General features: G+C 37.3%; 1 protein-coding gene across 2 annotated transcripts in view; it reads right to left on the bottom strand.

Annotated features, from left to right (window-relative positions):
* Window positions 1-20,366, bottom strand: part of TRAPPC11 (trafficking protein particle complex 11) — a 46,306-nt gene that overhangs the window by 24,049 nt on the left and 1,891 nt on the right. For both annotated transcript variants that reach the window (XM_034647639.1, XM_034647638.1), the window contains exons 2-18: window positions 19,283-19,507; window positions 17,080-17,249; window positions 16,148-16,218; window positions 15,174-15,288; window positions 10,886-10,985; window positions 10,455-10,528; window positions 8,803-8,899; window positions 7,047-7,180; window positions 6,246-6,393; window positions 4,066-4,159; window positions 3,239-3,318; window positions 3,051-3,129; window positions 2,914-2,968; window positions 2,425-2,570; window positions 1,924-1,985; window positions 1,678-1,810; window positions 751-881 (exon numbers count right to left, since the gene is read on the bottom strand). In XM_034647639.1, coding sequence (XP_034503530.1) covers window positions 751-881; window positions 1,678-1,810; window positions 1,924-1,985; window positions 2,425-2,570; window positions 2,914-2,968; window positions 3,051-3,129; window positions 3,239-3,318; window positions 4,066-4,159; window positions 6,246-6,393; window positions 7,047-7,180; window positions 8,803-8,899; window positions 10,455-10,528; window positions 10,886-10,985; window positions 15,174-15,288; window positions 16,148-16,218; window positions 17,080-17,249; window positions 19,283-19,486 — 1,893 coding nt within the window. In that variant the 5' untranslated portion in view covers window positions 19,487-19,507. The remainder of the gene's footprint in view (window positions 1-750; window positions 882-1,677; window positions 1,811-1,923; window positions 1,986-2,424; window positions 2,571-2,913; window positions 2,969-3,050; window positions 3,130-3,238; window positions 3,319-4,065; window positions 4,160-6,245; window positions 6,394-7,046; window positions 7,181-8,802; window positions 8,900-10,454; window positions 10,529-10,885; window positions 10,986-15,173; window positions 15,289-16,147; window positions 16,219-17,079; window positions 17,250-19,282; window positions 19,508-20,366) is intronic.

The following is a 20,366-nucleotide window of genomic DNA, read 5'->3' as shown; positions in this document are numbered from 1 at the left end:
AAAATGTTTCCATTTTAACAGGGCTGATATATGCTAAATGTTTTGAGGTTCACCACGATGCTAAGAATACTTGCTGGTTAAATGCTTGCTGGTTAACGGCTCAATATACTTTCTGGGTGACCAGAAGATAATTATCTCTGAAGTGAGCTTGTAACTGAAATATTTGGAATGTAATCAAGTACTTGACAACATTCTAATATACTACAGAAATGTGCAAATGTATATAATCCTAGTCCCACAGAAAGAAAAAGCTGCTTCTATGTGCATACACAGAAAATGTCTAGACTGTTCAGGAAGTTAATAGTGATGACTCTGGGGAATGGAATTGGAGGGCACACACTTACTTTTCACTTTATATTCATCTTTTCAGTTCAATTTCTTTAACATCAAACATTTAACAGTTTAATAATAAAAAACTAATACCAGTGTTAGAATATAAAACAAATGATTTTGAAAATTAGATTATATTTGATAGATTTCATTTGAAATTCAAGTTATATATTACAAAAAATAAAGTTCCTTCATTTCCTAAGGATGGAAGAAAAAACGTAGGGAAAAGTGTAAAACCTGAATGGCTAATACAGAAGTTGAGAACTATAAATCCACTTATTTTCAAATAGACTTTACCAAAGTCCATTTGTTACAATGCAACCATTAAGACCTAGAATTCGCTAAGTTCATTTCATCTAATTTAATGCAAGCTACAATAAGATACACACACAGAAAAAACACAGTAAGAGGTACTGTTACCTGATTATTAAAGCTGACACAAAGCTTGGAAAACCGAATGGGATGTGGACAGTCAGCCTTCAGATAGATATCAAACCGCACAGGAACATCAACATGAAAACTCGGGGCATGAAACTTGGCTTTGCATTGTACTAGAAATAAAACAAAGAGAGTCACACATTACAGGACCCTTGAGGCACATACCCATGACACTTACTCTTCTGGAAGGAAACGTCCACCTTGGATAGTCTCACTGAATTCTGCCCTTGAAGCATTTCAACATACATAAATGCAGCTCATTTTTAAATAAACAAAACAAAGTTAAAGAAAGTATAACTTCAAAACAACCTTTAATTCTAAAAACATAGTTGCTCCTGAAACGTAACTAACACGTAAAGGGAAAAAATCATTGTTAGTTTTAACTTATTTCAAAATACCCTCCTAGGGCGCCTGGGTGGCTCAGTCCTTTGGCGTCTGCCTTCGGCTCAAGTCATGATCTCAGGGTCCTGGAATCGAGCCCCCATCAGGCTCCCGGCTCAACAGGAAGCCTGCTTCTCACTCTCCCACTCCCCCTGCTTGGGTTCCCTCTCTGTCTCTCTCTCTCTGTCAAATAAATAAATAAAATCTTTACAGGAAAAAAAAACTTAAAAAAAATACCCATCTAGGCATTACAGAAAAAGCTTTTTAAAGGACTGTCTTTTCAAATGCATTTCAAATCACACCTAAACTACAAACGAACAAAGTAAATTTTAATACATAAGCTAAGTACTTAAATTTTTGAAAATCTTTATAAGTCAATAGGGAGAACGAAAAAAAATCACAATTTCATCTATAGGATGACATATTTTGAACATTCTTTGACTTTTATATTTACGGTTCCGCAACTGCTCATTTTGTAGCAATAAGGATGATTTCTCTGAAATAACACTGCAGGCGCGGGCTACCCACCGAACGGCACGAAGTCCTGCACCCCTATCGTGAAGACATTGCTGCCGGCCAGGGAGACGCGGTCTGACCACAGCTTCTGAGCCGTTTTCACAGCTAAGACATCACAGTCGGGTTCCGGATCAGGACTCTCATTCTGCACCAACACAGAGTACCATTCGCTCAGCTAGCGATAAAAATACACAGATACAGGTCTAGGTCTACATATCCCCAGGACACGCTTCTATTATAGAAAGAACTCCGACTTACCATCAGAACATTTATGAGGTTCTTTTCGATCCGAGATTTCTGGTCATCTTTCAGAGTTGAAGCTAACATGAAGGAAGTAGGAGAAAAACTGTAACTGTAAGACGGGCAAGTAAGGCCACTACCCCCACAGAAGGTATTAAAATACTACAGAATAAATACCTCTTCTGAGATAGCTAAGCACAATTCCAGACAACGTACAACAACACGGCTTCCTACATGAGCCCCAACGCTCTAGATTCTCACATTTGAACTCAATGGGAAAAACCATTTCATGACATTTAAAAAAAAAAAGCGGAAGAAGAATTTTGTTTTTCTCAACTATCATGAGACCTCGACTATGGTAAGTTCCCTGAAAGTATGAGTCCCTTCACTTGGCAAACCAATTTACACCAGGTGGAAGTACGGTCAAAGACTCGAGAACTATTCTTTCAGTTTTAAGAAGCTTAAAGACGCTACAGAATTTTAAAGATTCAGAATTGTACTGAAAGAACACCAAGTTACCTCTTCCAAGGAGTTCTAGGGAGTAAGTAATGTAATCTTTTAATTGGGCCATGAGGTAGGAGCACTTCAGAGCTGTGGTCAATATAGACGTGAGCAGGGTCCACCATCCTTCACTCCGATAATCACACATCACGTAATCCAGCAACCTGACAGAAGGCAAGATGTCAGACACGCTGAAACAGCTTCACTAGAAAGGCCCTGAAGACATCTTGGAGGAAGTAACATGCTTGACTCATTTTATATACACGTCAGAAACTCTTACTGAAATAGTTTAACGGGTAACTTCACATTTAGCTAAACATGGTTTCCTAAGACTTTGAAAATGATTGTACTGGCAGATAGCAGTTGAAAAAAAATATCACAGAAATGGAGTTTCATAGAAATAGCAATAAATATGGAAATAATAAATCCTTCAAAACACATTTCTATTCTCATTTTGCTCTGAGGTAATCAGATTACTTATAAAAATAAATGGGGGATAGGACTCACTTCAAAGCTTTGGTATAATCCTTTGCATAATAATACTCTTCTCCCATTTGAACCACTGGAAAGGCAAAAAGATTTTATGTACATAATTCTAAATTATTCAAAGTCGCATGACACTGTGGCATGTTATGGATACTTACTTAGATGACTTTTCATTCTTGGACATTTATACTTCTTAAATTGTGCAACAGCATTGCTCAGAAGAGTTATTATTATTTCCTGTTAGAAGAGAGAAAGTGTGAAACATTCCAATAAAAAATAATCTCACATATTCTTCCAATACTGAGAAAAATAGTTTCTGCTGGGAAAACAACAACCACAAACTTACAGAGTGAACAACACTTCTCTCCTTCAGCTGAATGGCAAGAATTCCCAACTTCTCTTTTTCAGGATCAGAAAGATCAAAACCTGTGTGAGATAAGACGCAACCCATCTTAGATAGCTCATTTAACATAAATCCTTCACATGAACATTGGATGTGTACACTCCTTGAATCCTTTACTTAAATATAATGTATTTAAGATTCTTAAACATTCTAGAATTTTAAAGAGTCTAAGAGACGGCTTTATTAGCCTGGCAACTTCTCTGTGATCTCCGTTCTGAAGAGAACATTACTGAACTCAGCATTCTCTAGCCTAGTGGAACCAACCACCTGAAGGAGAGTATCGACATCATTCTCAGTAGAGTACTTTCTGGAGATTAAAGTAAATACTTTCTTAACAATTAAGGTTTGATGGCCACAGAAACTGCTCAACTTAAGTACGTCTCAAACCCAAAAAAGACGCAGAGACATTTCTAAGGTGATACAAGTTAATACCGGTTTAAAAGATCAACTATAATAAATCGTCAAAGTTAACTAGAATTAAAATATTAACTAGACCGAAGTGGCTTATTATTTGTGTCATTTAAGACAAGAGATGTCCCCAAATGTTTTAATCACACTCATGTTTAATTAGAAGCTATTCGAAGATGTAGTGATCTAAACAAAACATCCTAAAAACTAAAGAACTGAAAAATCTTTAAAAAGATATTTAAAAAACACACATTTTTACCTCAACATATTTTGTTATAGCCTATGTAGCCAATGGAAAAACTGTGATAGCAATCTGTGCCTTTTGAGGTTAAGAGAAAAGGGAGGAGGGAAAAATTATTTACTTAGTATTCCTTGTCGCCATGATCTCTGTCCATAAAAGTCAAGAACGCCTGTTTGTGTTTCTAACGGATCAGGATTAGGATACGTTACAGAAGCCTGTGAAGTAAAACACAGCCCTAAGTTAGAGTTTATGAACCTATCACAAACCAACTTGCCTTCCATCTTTGACAGAATAAAAACATTTCACAAATACAAATATCAAACATATGTCCAGATGCCAAAGTTGTGAATATTTTTACATTAAATTTTCACAAAAATGAAAATAAATGTTCCATTTAATACCAACACAGTCTCATAAAAATTAAACTGAATAAATGAACCTGATTCTGACAAATCATTTCATAGTAACTAACTCTGTAATATTTTTTTCATCTTTGCTGTGATAAACCAGTAAAAATATATACAATTATGTTCGATGTTTATCCCACATGTTTAAGTGCTTTTTGTGCAAACGAAAATAACATGGTAAGGAGTTTTAAAAAGAAGACACTATTTTCCTTCTTTATCACTTGTGTATTAAGTCCTGGTATTGCTTGGGGAGGGATATTTTTGGCACCAGAATTTACTAATTTACACTGATTTTCTTTCTTGTTACTTTTCCCCTCTGAACCCAAAATATAATGCAAGTACATTGTTGAGAAATACCGAGAACATCCAAAAGGAAGAGGATAAAAATTTAAAACACCTATAAACCTATTAAAACTGTTAACAGTGTATACATTAGTCTTCCAGGTTTTGTATGCAAACATTTATTTGTTATCAACCGGAATAATTTTTTTTTTTTAAGATTTTATTTATTTATTTGACAGAGAGAGACAGCCAGCGAGAGAGAGAACACAAGCAGGGGGAGTGGGAGAGCAAGAAGCAGGCTCATAGCGGAGGAGCCCGATGTGGGGCTCGATCCCAGAATGCTGGGATCACGCCCTGAGCCGAAGGCAGACGCTTAACCGCTGTGCCACCCGGGCGCCCTAAACCGGAATAATTTTTCAACCGGCTTTTTTCATTTACATATATTCTGTAAATGCCCATCATTAAGTATTTTTCTACACTGTTACTCGTTACGGCTGCCTGCTGTTCCACGTTTTAACAAATTCCCTATGTTGTCCATCTTGTTACAATTGTTTACATTACAATTAATAAATCTGCCCAAAGAACTTTATAAGTAAATCTCAGTACTTCTCTCTAAGGATCTCTTATCTGCCTGACACTTCCTGAAAATAGAGTTCTCGGTCAAAAGATATGATTTTGAGGCTTCAAAAATATTATTTGAAAGAAATTTCATTTCACATTCCAACTAAGGGTATTTGTTAATCTCATTTCCTTATATCCTTATAAAACGTAGTTTTAATCACCTTTTAAAATACTGTGCTCAAATTTTAATATGCCTAATTTTTAAATATAAAACATGCAATGAAGTTATAAATCATATGCAAGTAACATGGTAGAAAACTGTAGTTACATCATGATTTAAGGGGGAAAAAAATCCAACATTTTAAGTACTAATGTGCAAACTGTTTTTGGAACCATTTTTAAAGTAGCACTGTTGATAATATTCACCTATCTTTAGAGAAGAAAACTGCAGATTTTAAAGGAAAATAAACTGACAGAACTATACGAATGTATAGATATATTTATACCTATACATACCACGTTCTCATTTTAAAGGTGCTTATGGGGAAACTGGTATCTAACTATAATCACCCACGAGGAAGGCAAAATGAAATGTCACGTTAAGAAAACTGCAATTAACATTATGCCTCGAACTGATTCTTAAGAATTTTCCACAGAGGAAAACCCCAGGAAGAGAAAGAAGTCCAAAATTTTCCTGTTTGGTAGGTCAAGTCCTTCAAACTCCTACGGCAGTGATCGATGGGAGTTACAGCATGGCTCAGACTAAACTGTGACTTTTATTTTAAAGTAATTTGCCCTTGTCTAAATCACTAACTTATTGCCAATCAGAAGTCAGCTCTTCACAGAAAAACTTCCGCTTAATCCACAAGTGGAAAGGGAGTACTCAGGTTAAAACTGAAAATAATCATAATTCCTGAAAATACAGACAATAAAAACTGATTCTATTCAAAGGCTTGGAAAAAAATTATGAACGTCAATCAGTCTTATCTTCTTTCGAGAGAAGATTAATACATTTCCTAAGAGCCAGGTAATACCGGAGTCGGTAACTTACTTCATGGTTACAGAGGGTTTTTGCAAGCTGTTTCCGTTCCTGGGCATAGTATGCTGCCTGCTGGTAATAGAAACCAGGATTCTGAGTTTGAATAGCTGTCAACCCTAACTTAATAGCTTCATCAAATAAATCTCCAAAGGCCTGGAATCTTAAAGAAAAAATCAAGAAATAAAAAAAGGATGAAAAGGAAAAAGGAAAGAAAGAGCAGCTTACTTCTAATAATTATTCATCCTGGAAACATAACCTCAGCAGACTGTGTTAAAATAATGCTACTGATGAACTATAAACTGTTGGGGTTTCTTGGTAAATACTAACACACACTAATTACAGGTTACAGATAACTTCCGCATTTAAGTCGACTCTTCTATACTGGCAAATCGTTCTAAATATACCATCAATGTGTATGTCAACATAGTTCCCACCACTCAAATACAGCCATGTTTTTGGAAACGGTTTCATTTTAGAATTTTTTAACATCAGTCTCGAATAGCAAGTTCCATGTCAGCAGGGATTTTGTTTTGTTCGTGGCTATATTCTCAGCACCTAGGCACGTGGTGGAAACTCCATATATATACGTTGAATAAAAAAGATGGCACCGTGAATTAAGTGATTTCCATTAAGGAACTCTATGAATCAACATCTACCATTACTGGAAACATCTATGTTAGCTAGATCTCTAAAAGCCTACTTACTGACAAAAAGCTTAGCACAACTGAGAACCAAAGTCCATGCTAATTCTGTTCCTCCAAATCCCAAAAAAATTTAAAGAAAATAATTCTAAAAGCACAATTTAAAACATACTGTTTAGACATCCATGCAGCATGCTCAAAAGACAACTCCGCACTTCCGATTTTTTTCTTACACAAGTCAATGTGTTTTCGGAACTGAGCAATTGCATCCAATGGGGTGTTGTGCTGAAAACAGAGCCTACAGATCTGCAAAAGGTAAAATCAACCCCAAAATAGAGAAGAAAATAGTGTCAAAAGGTGTATTCATTTAAAAATATGTAAAACGGGAGACTAACTTTAAAAAAGACTATGACATTTCCTCTCTTAAGTTCTTGGCAATAAAACAGATTTTCTCTATTAGAATGGCCATGCTAAAACCAGAGGTTATGTCCCCTTGATAAAGGAAATAAAATTATTCCACATTTATACTGAACCTACTGTATACCTTAGAAAAGCTTATTCAAAGTACAGACTAGAATACAAAAAAATTATAACAAAGAACATAAAAATGGGTGAAAATAAAATACTACCTTCTCTAGGGCAGATTAACTTTCAGTTTTAGAATTGGCAGAAAGCTAAAGGTTTTCTATACCACCATTAGAGCATAGTGGCCTCCATATCAAACGAGGATTACAGAAATTCTTGAACACTTTTTATCTGGATTGCTATCTCAAAACAGTAATAATCTATATCTACGTAAGGTAAAAGGAAAAACAGAAGAAATGACGCCTAAATTTATTCCATATGCTTATCATCAGTTTTATATTTTAGGTAAGAGGAATACATGAAAAGTTAAGTCTCTCATTCATCCCTGTCCCTCAGCCATCCAATTTCCTGTCCCAGAGGCAACCAGCTCCCAGCACGTTCCATGATACAGTCTATGCACAGACCGTATGCGCATTTATAGATCTATACTTTTTCAACAAAGAGCATCACACCGAATATGCCGTTTTGTACCTTACTTTTTTCACCTAATATTCCACATCAATAAGTGGAGCTGTCTCATTCTTAATAGTTGTAGAATATTCCACTGTCTGGAGTTATAAAGTATATTAACCAGTCACTTATTGCTGGGTAGTTTCCAATCTTCTATGACGAGATGCAATAAATATCCTTACATATGTGATTTGCAAGTCTCGGCACATACATCAGATGAATTTCCCGAAATGGTATTGCTAAATCAAAGGGAACACCCACTCTAAATGTGTATAGTCATTGCAAAAATACTCTCTAAGACGTTATACCAATTCACGTTTGCACCGTGAAGTCCAGCGTCTACGTGCCCTCAGGCCATCATCCCAGTGCCAGCCATCTTTAAAAGATGAGTGTGGAAAAATTAAAAGTGAAACAAAAAGCCCCACCTGCCTAATAGGGGCATCTGTTTCTACCATGTACAATCTTCAAATGCTTAAGTTAAGTAACAAGTATAAAAGTTTCCTCTCAGGTGATCAGCTACACCTTTTGCATGGCGGTGCCGTTAAACCAAGAAAGGCCCGCGTAGTTCTGATTTGTTGCATCTTATAAAATTCAGTGATACAAGTAGCTTACTTCTCACTCTCTCCCGCTCCCACTTAAAAACAGAAGACCCTCCTAAGGGAGTTTTTACAAAAGTAAAACTGCTCTACGAGAGAACTCTGAGACCCACGAACTCAAAACGAGGCATTACGATTAGGCTGCTAAGAACCAGGATGCTATTTGAAATAAGATATAAAAGAGAACATAAATAATCAAATACTTTTCAGAGCAAGTAACTAACGATGGCTTTCAAATTTCAAAGGATAATCTAATATTTAAAGACGAATTTCTGTTATCTGAAGTAGAACCATTACCTTGTAGTTTATAAATCCTGCCATAGTCTTTATTTCCAGAATATTAGTTTCATGGGCTCGCAATTCATGTACAAGATTATAGGCGGTCCTATAATTCCTAATAGTAACATATGGAACATGGTTAATTATTAATTTTTAAGAAAAGATTCCCAAGAACAAATTCTCAGAAATAGACAACATTTACTCAATATTTCTTAGCACTCAACAGCTCAGGAATAACTTATACATATCGATCTGTGATTTCCTGAAAAAATGATCTACTGATTAATAATATGTGGGAGGAATCAATGACTTTTCACTAAGAACAGAACCACTGCATGTCCATTGTTCTGTTGCTACCATCTGTCGATAACGGAGAAAATAAGCTGAAAATGGAAGGGGACAATCGTCCAGAATTACATTAAAAAGTTAGCATTGTGTTTAAAAAAAAAAGAGTAAGCTTTTTTTTAAAAAAGCACCATTACGAGGTTCTCCAACAACAGAAGTTGTATTAGCAAAGAAGGTGCTATCAAGACAGAGCACATGTCAATGGCTTTTAAGCCCCAGTATCTCTACAGGTTCAGAGGACGCTGCTGATCTCTGGCACGGGCTGGGAATGGGAGAGTGGGGTGGGAAAGGAGAGTCTGCTAGAAGGAGGCCTACCCTGAGGAGGGAAGGCAATGAGGACATCTCAGTCTCCTCCAGAGACAACTCTTTGCTCCTAACTTCCTGGGGTAAAGTTTTTCTTTCCAGAATTGCTTTTGAGCAGAACTAGAAGTAAACGTTTTTAACTAAGACTATGGGTAAGGAATGAACTACGTTAAAGCCACTTACAATCACATGGAGTCGCTGAGATTTAGAGAACACAATCTGGTGTTCACCACCTCCATGATAACAAAAAAGGAAGATGTTTCTGAAATAGTCCTCTGAATAATAGATTTATTTTTATTTTTTTCTCTTACTTTTCTGCCCTATGAGCTTAGCTTCTCTTCAGTTTTAGGCTAGATAGCTGTTTTTTATCCCTACGTTACACTGCCACTGTCAATCTTCAAAAAATTGAGTGAAAGCTAGAAAAAAATGTTTTATTAAATTGTGCTCAGTAAAAAGAAAGGAATAAAATGCGTGACCACTGTGAACACATACACAACTACTCTCCAAAGCTTCTAAGCAGAGCCTTCGTATTAAAAATGAGATTGAGAGGTATTATAAACTTAAAAAAAAATTTTAATTAAAAATAAAATCACGGTTGAATTATACAATGCACCATGCATATTAAGAAATTCACAGCATTAGATAAGATAATGTTTAACATATATTTAACTGTGGAAATGAGTCAACACATAAATTTTACTGAATATACAATTAAGTAGTCAACAGGATGGGAAAAATTTTAATATGTTTCTTTTGATCATGAAATTTAATTAAATTAGACCAGAAAACTTTATGATACTATGAAATTTACTTCTGATAGTAAAATGAAAAAAATTTCTGAATCTCAAAATACTATATTCCATTCACCTCTAAACCAATTAAATATTGCATACATACCTGAATCTAACCAATATAAGCATTTTAAATTAATTAAAATTTGGTTGAGATTCAGAAGTTGCCATTAATGTTTTTATCAACATAAAGATAAGAAAAATTTAGTTTGACAACTGTTAAAAACTTACTTCAGAGCATTTTGTGTATCTTGTTTCAATTCACTGAAGAAAGCTATTTTGAACTGATGTCTAACAAATAAAAGCTGAAAAAAATAGAAAAAAGATATTATTACATACATTCTCTTAAAATGTAAAAATTACGATAACACTAAGAAGAGACATCAGAGTACAAAGGAAAATACTCAAAATTAAAGATCAAGAACTATTCCAACGAGCAAGCATAGTTAAGGAAGCTATAAAAATCTATAAGAACTTTAACGGCAAAAAGGAGAGAGATAAACTAGTTTTTAAAAGCTAAGACAAAAACTTTAAAAGCATAGAAGCCAATTAAAAACATCAAAGTATTACAGATATTTAATAATCTCTTCGAAAATAATCAATGATAACAATCTGCTCTTAGAATGCTTCCATTATTTCCTTCTTTAGGAATAATAATGTACCTGGTGTGTTGTTTTATTCAAAAATTCTTTATGAGATTTCACTCTTCTGATCTCCGTGTAGTAATAAGTCTGTGCGTGTTCATAAAAGGCATTTTCTAATCTGTTCAAAAAAAATTAACATTCAAACACTAAAGTTATTTTAAACTAAACTGTTCTCAAGAACCATATTTTTAAAACCTGAAAGCAAAATCCTGACAGAGATGATGTCTAGTTTACTTCATGGTAAAGATAAAAAGTGAAGCAAAATATACTGAATTTCTAAAAAAAAAAAGCGTAAAGCTAAGACCCCCCCAAAAGCCATTTTGAATTACTTACAGTCGAAGAAATACCTGATAAAAATAACTTTTTTGTAATTTGTAGAAATTAGGTAATCTCTAAGATTACTTCCACCTCTTTCATTTTTTAGGAAGTGTGAAAGAAAAAGATTTCCAATATTCACTTAATTTGACTATTTTTTTGTGCTTTAAATATTTAAGGTTAGAGGATAAGAAAACTAATAGACAAAGCACCAAAAGTGAAATCTGGCAAATGAGAGGCACCTGGGGAGCTCAGACGCTTAAGCATCTGCCTTTGGCTCAGGTCATGACAATCCCGGGGTCCTGGGATCAAGTCCTACGCAGGGAGCCTGCTTCTTCCTCTGCCCCTCCCCCTGCTTGTGTTCCCTGCTTGTCAAGGAAATAAATGAAATCTTAAAAAAAAGAAAAAAATACTGGCAAGTGAGGGGAAAGTAACATTTATAGGATTCAAATCCTGCTTCACTCCCTAACTTTGAGATAACAAAGGAACAAAGAAAATTTGACTACAGATAAGACAACTCAAAGTTTCTTTTTGTGAAAGTAAGTATGTATTACAAGTATCTGCCTAGGGCATGAAAGAAAGCTAAATTCATAGTCAGAAAGCTGGACCTCAAGGTTTTTCCTCCTCAGAATAAAACAGAATTTTGAAGCTGTATTCAAAGAGTTTAGACACATCTAAGGAAAATATGCTAAGAAAAAAATGGATAAGCCAAAACTTTAAATATTCGATATACTTCCTAAGGTAAGATTTTTTTTCTTCTTTTTTTTTTTTTTTAAAGATTCTATGCATTTATTTGAGAGAGAGAGAGTGACAGTGAGAGACAACATGAGCAGGGAGAGGGAGAGAGAAAATCAGGCTACCCGCTGAGCAGGGAGCCCAACACAGGACTCGATCCCAGGACCCCGAGATCATGACCTGAGCTGATGGCAGATGCTTAACCAACTGAGCCACTCAGGCGCCCCTAGATTTTCTATTTTTATTTTATTTTTTTTTAAATTTTATTTATTTATTGACAGAGATAGAGACAGCCAGCGAGAGAGGGAACACAAGCAGGGGGAATGGGAGAGGAAGAAGCAGGCTCACAGCAGAAGAGCCTGATGTGGGGCTCGATCCCATAACGCCGGGATCACGCCCTGAGCCGAAGGCAGACGCTTAACCGCTGTGCCACCCAGGCACCCCTAGATTTTCTATTTTTAAAACTATAGTGTTTAAAATGTTAAAACATGAAAAAAATTAAAATTAAGTTCTACCTTTGAACCATACACTGTTTGAAAGAATATATTAACCTAAGCTGAACTGTAAAGTTTTTTTTTTTAAAGATTTTATTTATTTGACAGAGAGAGACAGCCAGTGAGAGAGGGAACACAAGCAGGGGGAGTGGGAGAGGAAGAAGCAGGCTCCCAGCAGAAGGAGCCTGACGTGGGGCTCGATCCCAGAACTCCGGGATCACGCCCTGAGCCGAAGGCAGACGCTTAACCGCTGTGCCACCCAGGCACCCCTGAACTGTTAAGTTTTATAAATGGGTAACCTTTGTTCTGAAAGGCAAAATATGATATAAAAAAAAAAAATCTGCTGGTTAGCATGACACTGATACTCTATTGTCCTGAGAAGAAAGGCCTGGGGATTTGGAACACAGATTTTTATAGAAGAAAAATGCTTAACTCATCACAAGTTTGACAATTCTTTTAAGTATTTTGACTCAAAATGATCAGTGAACCCCTAAAGCACAAAAGATTCTCACAATCACTCATCACACAGAAGTTTTATACACATGCTATTGCTTTGACACTTTAAAAAAAATTAATCAAATTGCTGACATCTTGTAGCCTGTAAACTAAATACATCAAAATGTTCTGAAAGCACATGAATGAATGAGGGTGCCACCAGTAACTCTGTTAATTCCCTCCCAGATCAGACACTGCATATGAAGGCTTACTGATATCCAGTTTTACCCTCTCTCTTAAGATAAAATGCAAATATGAAGAAAGGCTCTCATGCTGTCTTCCCTCATCTGCGGACTGTCTCACCCCTGGTGCTCACCTCCAGAGTCTGGAGGTCCTGGGTCCGGAGCACTTGCTTTTTACATCAGTCATTTTGACACTGCACTCCTTGTTTAAATGTGGCATAATCCCCGGGAAGGAGGTGGTAAAGGGAGGAAGCCACAATTTCTGCTTCTCTTGTGTCCATGATATACTAAATTTGAAAGCTGAAGAGGACATTAAGGCAGGGTTTCTCAGCCTCAGCCCCACTGGTGTTTCTTTGTTGTGTGGGGCTTTCCTGTGCCCGGAAGGATGGAGAGCAGCATCCCTGAACTCTCTCCACCAGATGCCAGTATTAGGAAGGAAGTCTCAGCAGTGGCCATGATAAATGTCTCCGGGCATTACTCAATGCTCCCTGGAGGCCAAAATCACCACAGTTAAGAATCACTGGATTAAGGGACAGGATGGAGGACAATGGCTTTTTAAAGAAGGCTGCATGTGAACTCAGCCTTAAAAGTTGAATAAGAGAGCCCAAGAAGGGGAGCTCGAAGGCAGCAGCTAGCAAGAAAGCACACTGACAGGAAACAGCACGGTGAACGGGGAAATTGTGCAGTGAGTGCAAAGCACAGGGAGAATTATCAAAGGCCTGGAGAGGTGGTCACAGGCCGGCGGGGCGCTGGGCTGGGCCTCCATGAAGGAAAAGCAGCTCGGATGTGCTAACAGTTATCTAGCTAGTGCCCCTCCTCTCTGGGTTCCCCAGGAGTCAACACTCACTGTTAAAAGACAAAACTCATTATCTTCTCCTGCATTCTGGGCAAGCAGCTCAACTTTAGCCTCAGCCCTGCCGAGCTGACTGAGTATCCAGGCTACCACTTATTGCTTCCAGTGTGGAGACTGCATTTGCTGACAGCACTGAAGTCTTCCTGAAGTTCATCCTTTCATCTGTTGCCTTTTCAAGCTCTCTCCTTCTGAATTTATACTTCTCTTTCCTAGAAGCCATGTCACTGATACACCGAGAATGTCACATTGCTTCCTACAGGACATCGTTTCCAGAAGTTTGCTCCTGAGAGAGCAAACCTGAGGGGCACGTATGCAGTTAAAGGAAAAACAGTTAAAATGAAGGAAAAGACTCAAATCTAAATGTATCCTGGTCAAAAATTTACTATTATAAAACTTCTTGGGGCACCTGGGTGGCTCAGTTAGTTGAGTATCCGACTCTTGATTTTGGCTCAGGTCATGATCTCAGGGTCCTGGGATCGAGCCCCGCATAGGGCTCCACAGTCAACATACAGTCTGCTTGTCCCTCTCCCTCTGCTTCTCCCCCTGCCCTCACTCTCTTTCTCGCAAATGAATAAATAAATAAATCTTAAAAAAAAAACCAACAACAAACTTCTCTGCAACACTAAATGCTAGAAAACAAAGGATCGTGGTCACATATTTTGTAAGACATGGTTGTGTCCTAAGTCAGATGCCTTTCATATACAAGGGCTTTACACAGATATTTAAGATAAAGTCGGCTTCAGACCCTTCTTAAAAATTATTTAAATATATACAACAACACATGGAAAATGAAGCAATGGAGGCCAGAAATGAAGACACTATCATATGAAAGGACAAATAGGTCATGAAAGGACATACGGTGCTTACTGAAAAATACAACGGAAAAACACGTAAATATTTTTTTAAAAACTGGAAGTTGATCTAGATGTATATATAGTGCCAATGAGGTGATGCTAGGTGGCAGTTCAGCATGTGTTGTATGATTACTTCTAGTTTTACATTAAAACACATGTTTGGAGACAGACTTAAGAAGTTGTTGATAGAGGTTCCAATAAGGGACTGGAAAAGGTTAAGAAGCTGACAAATGGGCCTTGTGTTTTCACCTCAGAGCCTCTGCACCCTTTGAACTTTTTCCCATGAACATGTATTTTTTTTAATTAAATGAGTCTAAGCAACCAATTCTCAATGCCTCTGAATAATCTAAAGAAAAGATGTTTAAGATCTTTATTTACCTTATAATATAACCCACCAGGTGGTCAGTGTGGGGCAGTACAAACAAAGACTTTCCTGAGAGTTCACACGCGTTACACAAAGCTGCGGCCCTTTCTGACGCAGTGACATCTTCTCCTGTTGACAAATCCCATAAAGATGAAGAAAGAAAGAAAATGATTCACGTATTTTTCTAAACGAACGGTTCCCTAAGTCTCAGCTATATAATTAGGAAGAAAAACGCAAACCCTCTTTCACCATGCCAGAAGGCCTCCGGGATCCTTGAGAGATCTTNTTTGGGGGGGGGGGGGGTGTCCTCAGAAGTCACACAGTACATATCTGTCAGGAAAACCCTGTGGAATTTTCTACTGAGCCAAGATAGACAGGCCAAGTAATGCCAACACAGGTATGCCACATAACTGTTTCAAAAACTGTAACTAAAAATGGAAGCAATAATCCATCAAAGTGGTTTCTGAAACTCGGATCCCACAAGTTTCAAAAGAGAAACAGAAAACATTTTGGCCTCTCAAAGTCTTAGAATGTAGAAGAAATAAGCATTTGAGGCTAAGACATTTTCTTATAAGAAATAAGAAATCCTATAGCAAATTTTTTCTTTGTCCTATTGCAAATTAAGAAAAAAAATCACAAAGAATATAATTTCAAACTGACCTCTGATAAGTAAATAACATTCTTTTTTAAAAAATCAAGTGAATAACTGTTTCGTCAATTGATGTATGCCTACATAGTGAGGTAAGTGGAACTGGGGGAGAAGAATATTTTAATATTTAATATGAATTTTTATTTAATATTTTAATTTTAGCATTTTATTTTTTACGGTAGGCATTTATTCATGCATTATTAGTACTTTTTAAAGTGAACACACCATCTCTCTTAGAACTGAATGCACAGAAGATTTTAACAGCAAAAACTATACCTCCTGATAATAAGAATGGGAAGCATAAAGCAACTGACTTATTATTCATTAACGTTGTGATACCTGGGGGCAAAGGGGTTTTCTTCTGAATCAGAACCACTGCAACTTTTGTGTTTCTCCCTTGTAAACTTTGCCTGCAATGGAAAAATAATAAAATTAATTAAATAGAACTAAATTGTTTTGACTTTTAAAAAACGTATTCAAGACTTTACATAGGGGAGCCTGAGTGGCTGCGTTGGTTAAGCGGCTGCCTTCGGCTCAAGTCATGACATCGGGTTTTGGGATCCAGCCCACATCGGGCTCCCTGCTCAGTGGGGAATCAGCTTCTCCCTCTGCCTCTGCCCCTCCTCCACCCCAGCTCGTGCTCCCTAATAGATGAATAAAATCTTTAAAAGAAAAAAAAAAAACTTTACATAAAGTACAAGCTTGATGATTCAATGGAAAAAAGATAAATTTCAACTAAAAACCCCCAAGGTTAGAGGAAATCTTTTCCTGCATACAAAGAAACTTCTAGGCTACAATGATCTCAGTTTTAAAAGTATACTCTCACATCAAGCTTTGAATCCTGACAAAAATCTGCTTTAAAAGCCAAGTTGAATAGATACTTTCATGTAGAAGTTATAATGCGACTTATTTCTTGAGGGTGATACGTTACAGACTGGTCATCCAAAAGAATCATTTTGAAACAGGAATGGTGATAAAACAAGTATCTATAGCAAATTACTGTACTTCCCCCCAAACATTATAAATGCAAGAAAAAAAGCATTTGGAAATTCACACTAATGTATCCTCTACATTTCTTCACAAACCTTAGCATTACAGAAGTTAAGCATTCATGTTAAGCTACCCGTCAGGAACCGAACAAATGTCCGTGGAGGGGAGGGGGACAATCCCCAAATGAGCCCTGCGGTCTCGGCAGCACTCGGTTGCCTTAAATAAAGGTTGGGAACTGTACAACCTGCCATGGCCCATCCGATACACGGAGAAGACCATACCTGACGATTTCCACTCTGGTAGCGCACTCGGACTGCTTTTCTTTCCACTGGGGCTCATCCCAGTCCAGTTCATAGAACACAACCACCAGGGCCGGCACCAGATTCAGATGTTTATTCATCCAGCCAGTCTTTAAGATCCCCTTAGGAATGTACCATTCATAGGAAGTTCTCTGCGAACATGGGCAAAAGCGGAAGACACTTATTTGATAACAACAGAAGCCACCTGTTGCTGAGTGGGACGTGCTTCCTGTGCATTCATCCCATTCCACATACACAAGAGGCATTTCTAAGATGAGGAGATTCAGGCCTGCAGAGATCACATAAGAGCTAACAAGTGTTGGAGGCAGAATCGCAACCCTGGGTCTACTACAGTTTCCACTGAAGGAATAACCAGGGGCGCCTGGCGGGTTCAGCTGGTTAAACCTCTGCTCACGTCATGATCCCGGGGACCTGGGATCGAGCGCCTTGTCGGGCTCCCTGCTCAGTGGGGAGTCTGCTTCTCCCTCTCCCCCTGCTTGTGCTCTCCCCTTCTCTCAAATGAATAAATAAAATCTTTCAAAAAAAAAAAAAGAAGAAGAAGAAAGAACGAAAGAAAGAACAACCAAAGCCAAAGAACTTCTCATCATGTCAAGGCTCTCCTGGAAGTCCTCAGCCCTCTTCCAGGTAACTTCTCTTCCTCACCATTCCAGTTTCCATTCTTGTCAAAGCAGCTCAAATAAAATATGATGTAAAACCCAAAATGGCTTCATTTGTTTCAAAGACATGTTGCCAGGATGGCAATTTACCTTACCTGTGGATGGAGGGGAAAAAATGAAGGGCAACTCTTAAATACAGAAGTGTAACAACAGTCCCTCAGGGGTCAGCAGTAAGTGCCACATCGTGGGAGAGAGGTGTTGGTGTGATTATTAGTCCTGAAGAAACTACCTGAAACCTCAAACTGCTTCCAAAGCACCTGTCCCGACTCAGATTACTCCCAAAAGCCTCTTCAAGTGAGGAAAGACAATAAGGACAGTAAAAGAACCCAACACAAAAAACTTAGGGACTCAGGAAAGAACAAGGAATGGGCACATGAAAAGCTCCCGCACTGGAGAATGGATCCAGGACAAAAGGGGGAGGGCTGTGCTCGACACTGGCCCTCCTGGACACAAATTCCACACTAAGAACAAACACGTAAGGGCTGGGGTGCTGTCCCTTGCGCAATGCCAGAGAGCACTCGCAACTTTGACAGCTGGGGATCTGAAACCGTGTCTCTACTGGTCTGCCACACATAAGCAGAAGAATCAGCTGGCCACCAAATCCACAAGTCCTACCCTTGCAGAGTTTCACCAAGGAGGCCTTGAATTTACATTTTTCATAAACATCACCAGTGATGATATCCTTGCTCCAAAGACCAGTCTGTCAAAAACATTGCTCCAGGGCAAAAAATAAAAATTAAAAAAGGGCACGTGGTTTATTTTGATCAATGTGTCCTGTTAACCGAGTTTTAATTTAGTATTAAAATTATGATAAACAGCAAATCAATATACATGATTTTCTTTAAAAAGCAAATTAGCATTGTAAGCACTTTTTATGGATTAGCTGCTGTTATTAATATTAAAATCATTCTCTTATTTTTCTAGGTAAATCACAGTCTCTATTATGATGTTCAACCTAAGTCAGTTTTGAACTTAGTACCTTTCCTCACTCCACACTAAATAAACTGGTTCAGTTTATGTAGAACTCCCCAGGGACAGAGAGCTTGTCTTATTTAAATTTCTATCACCAGCCTATTGCATAGTTCCTAGTACCTAACACAAAGCTCAAAAGATGGGTGTGACATTGAACCAAACTGCAAAGACCATGGACTCTGTAATGATACTGGTACTGATAAATGGGGAATGTGAGACCTTCCCTTTAGAGAGGGCTTCACGGAGAATACGAAGGGTTTTAAGCAAATGAAAAAAAAAGAAAACCCAGGATAGAAAGCTTAATAATTATAAAGTAATTATTCCTCTGGGGTTAAAAAAAAATAGCTATCATTACACATACCTATAGTGTATTACATACATGAAAAAGCCTTGGGTTTTCTCAATGCATCACTATAAGCATGGCTTTGATAAACCCAAGGGTTTTCCAGCACAGACATTAGGAACAAAAAAGGTATACACGCGTACAGAGGAAGAGAGGGAGAGAATGAAAAGACCCCATACAATCATGTTGTTACCTTAGGTCTACATTTGGGATACTCATGGTCACCTGGGAGCACCTTAAAAGAAATTGGTACCCGATCAGCCCTCCGATTGGCACAGAAAGCATCCCAGACAGCTCGATGAACAGCATTATAAACTACATCCAGGCCCGTGAGGGTAACAAAAGCCATAGGCCGACAACATAATTCCACAGGGAAGTCCCACTGTGTAGGGCTCATGTTCAAGGTGTCAGGAAAAATCTGAAATACAAACATAAATACATTCAAAATGTTTTAAAAGCCCATATCCATATCTCATCTATGAGACTCCACCATTTATAAAACATTACAAAAAGGCAAAAGACTGAGTCTTTTCGAGTATCTGCAAACTGCTGAGCAAATACAAAATAGGGGAACAGAGGGAAAGCCTCAATTCTTGAATAACAACTGGCATTATATATTTTTAAAAATCTTTCCTATTCCAAAGGTTGTAGTCAACTTAAAGAAAAATCAGTATTTTCAGTAATATCTCACAACGCACATAGAACTTTGGGATGAGCAGACCAAGAAAGCAGGAAGGTGATCAATTTCTGACATAAAGAAAAATAACTGCTGACTTACATATAATAAATACAACTATCTCTAATTTCTCTGTAATTGCTAACATCTAATTTCTGAATTCCTGGGAAATTATTAAAATAATATGCTAGTTATCTAAATAAATATGTTTTCTCACTTCTCCATGATTAATGTAAAGTGTACTATTTAAAGGAAAATCTAGAAGAGAAAAACTAACAATGAATGAAAACTCTCTAAGAGGGACAGCTTTCTACTGTGGCCTTCAGCTGAGAATCAGTCTATAATAAATCATACCACACACTAACTGTAGAAAAGCAATTATATAAAAATGTGTTCATTCCAAAGAAAATTGCCATTACATTTTAAACACCATTTCTCATTTCCAAAATCATGTATCGAGTTTCTTTTCAAAGGTGAGCTACACCCACCAGTATGTCATACAGAACTCAAATACAATTTTTGTGAAAAGTGAAAAGCACTGTGCCACTATTTAATAACCAAATATTTTTAACTGAAAAATTAATTTTAAAAAGATCATTAG

Source organism: Ailuropoda melanoleuca, chromosome 18 (assembly GCF_002007445.2).
Source record: "Ailuropoda melanoleuca isolate Jingjing chromosome 18, ASM200744v2, whole genome shotgun sequence".
NCBI classification, from domain to species: Eukaryota; Metazoa; Chordata; class Mammalia; order Carnivora; family Ursidae; genus Ailuropoda; species Ailuropoda melanoleuca.
This window is presented reverse-complemented; position numbering and strand designations above follow the sequence as displayed.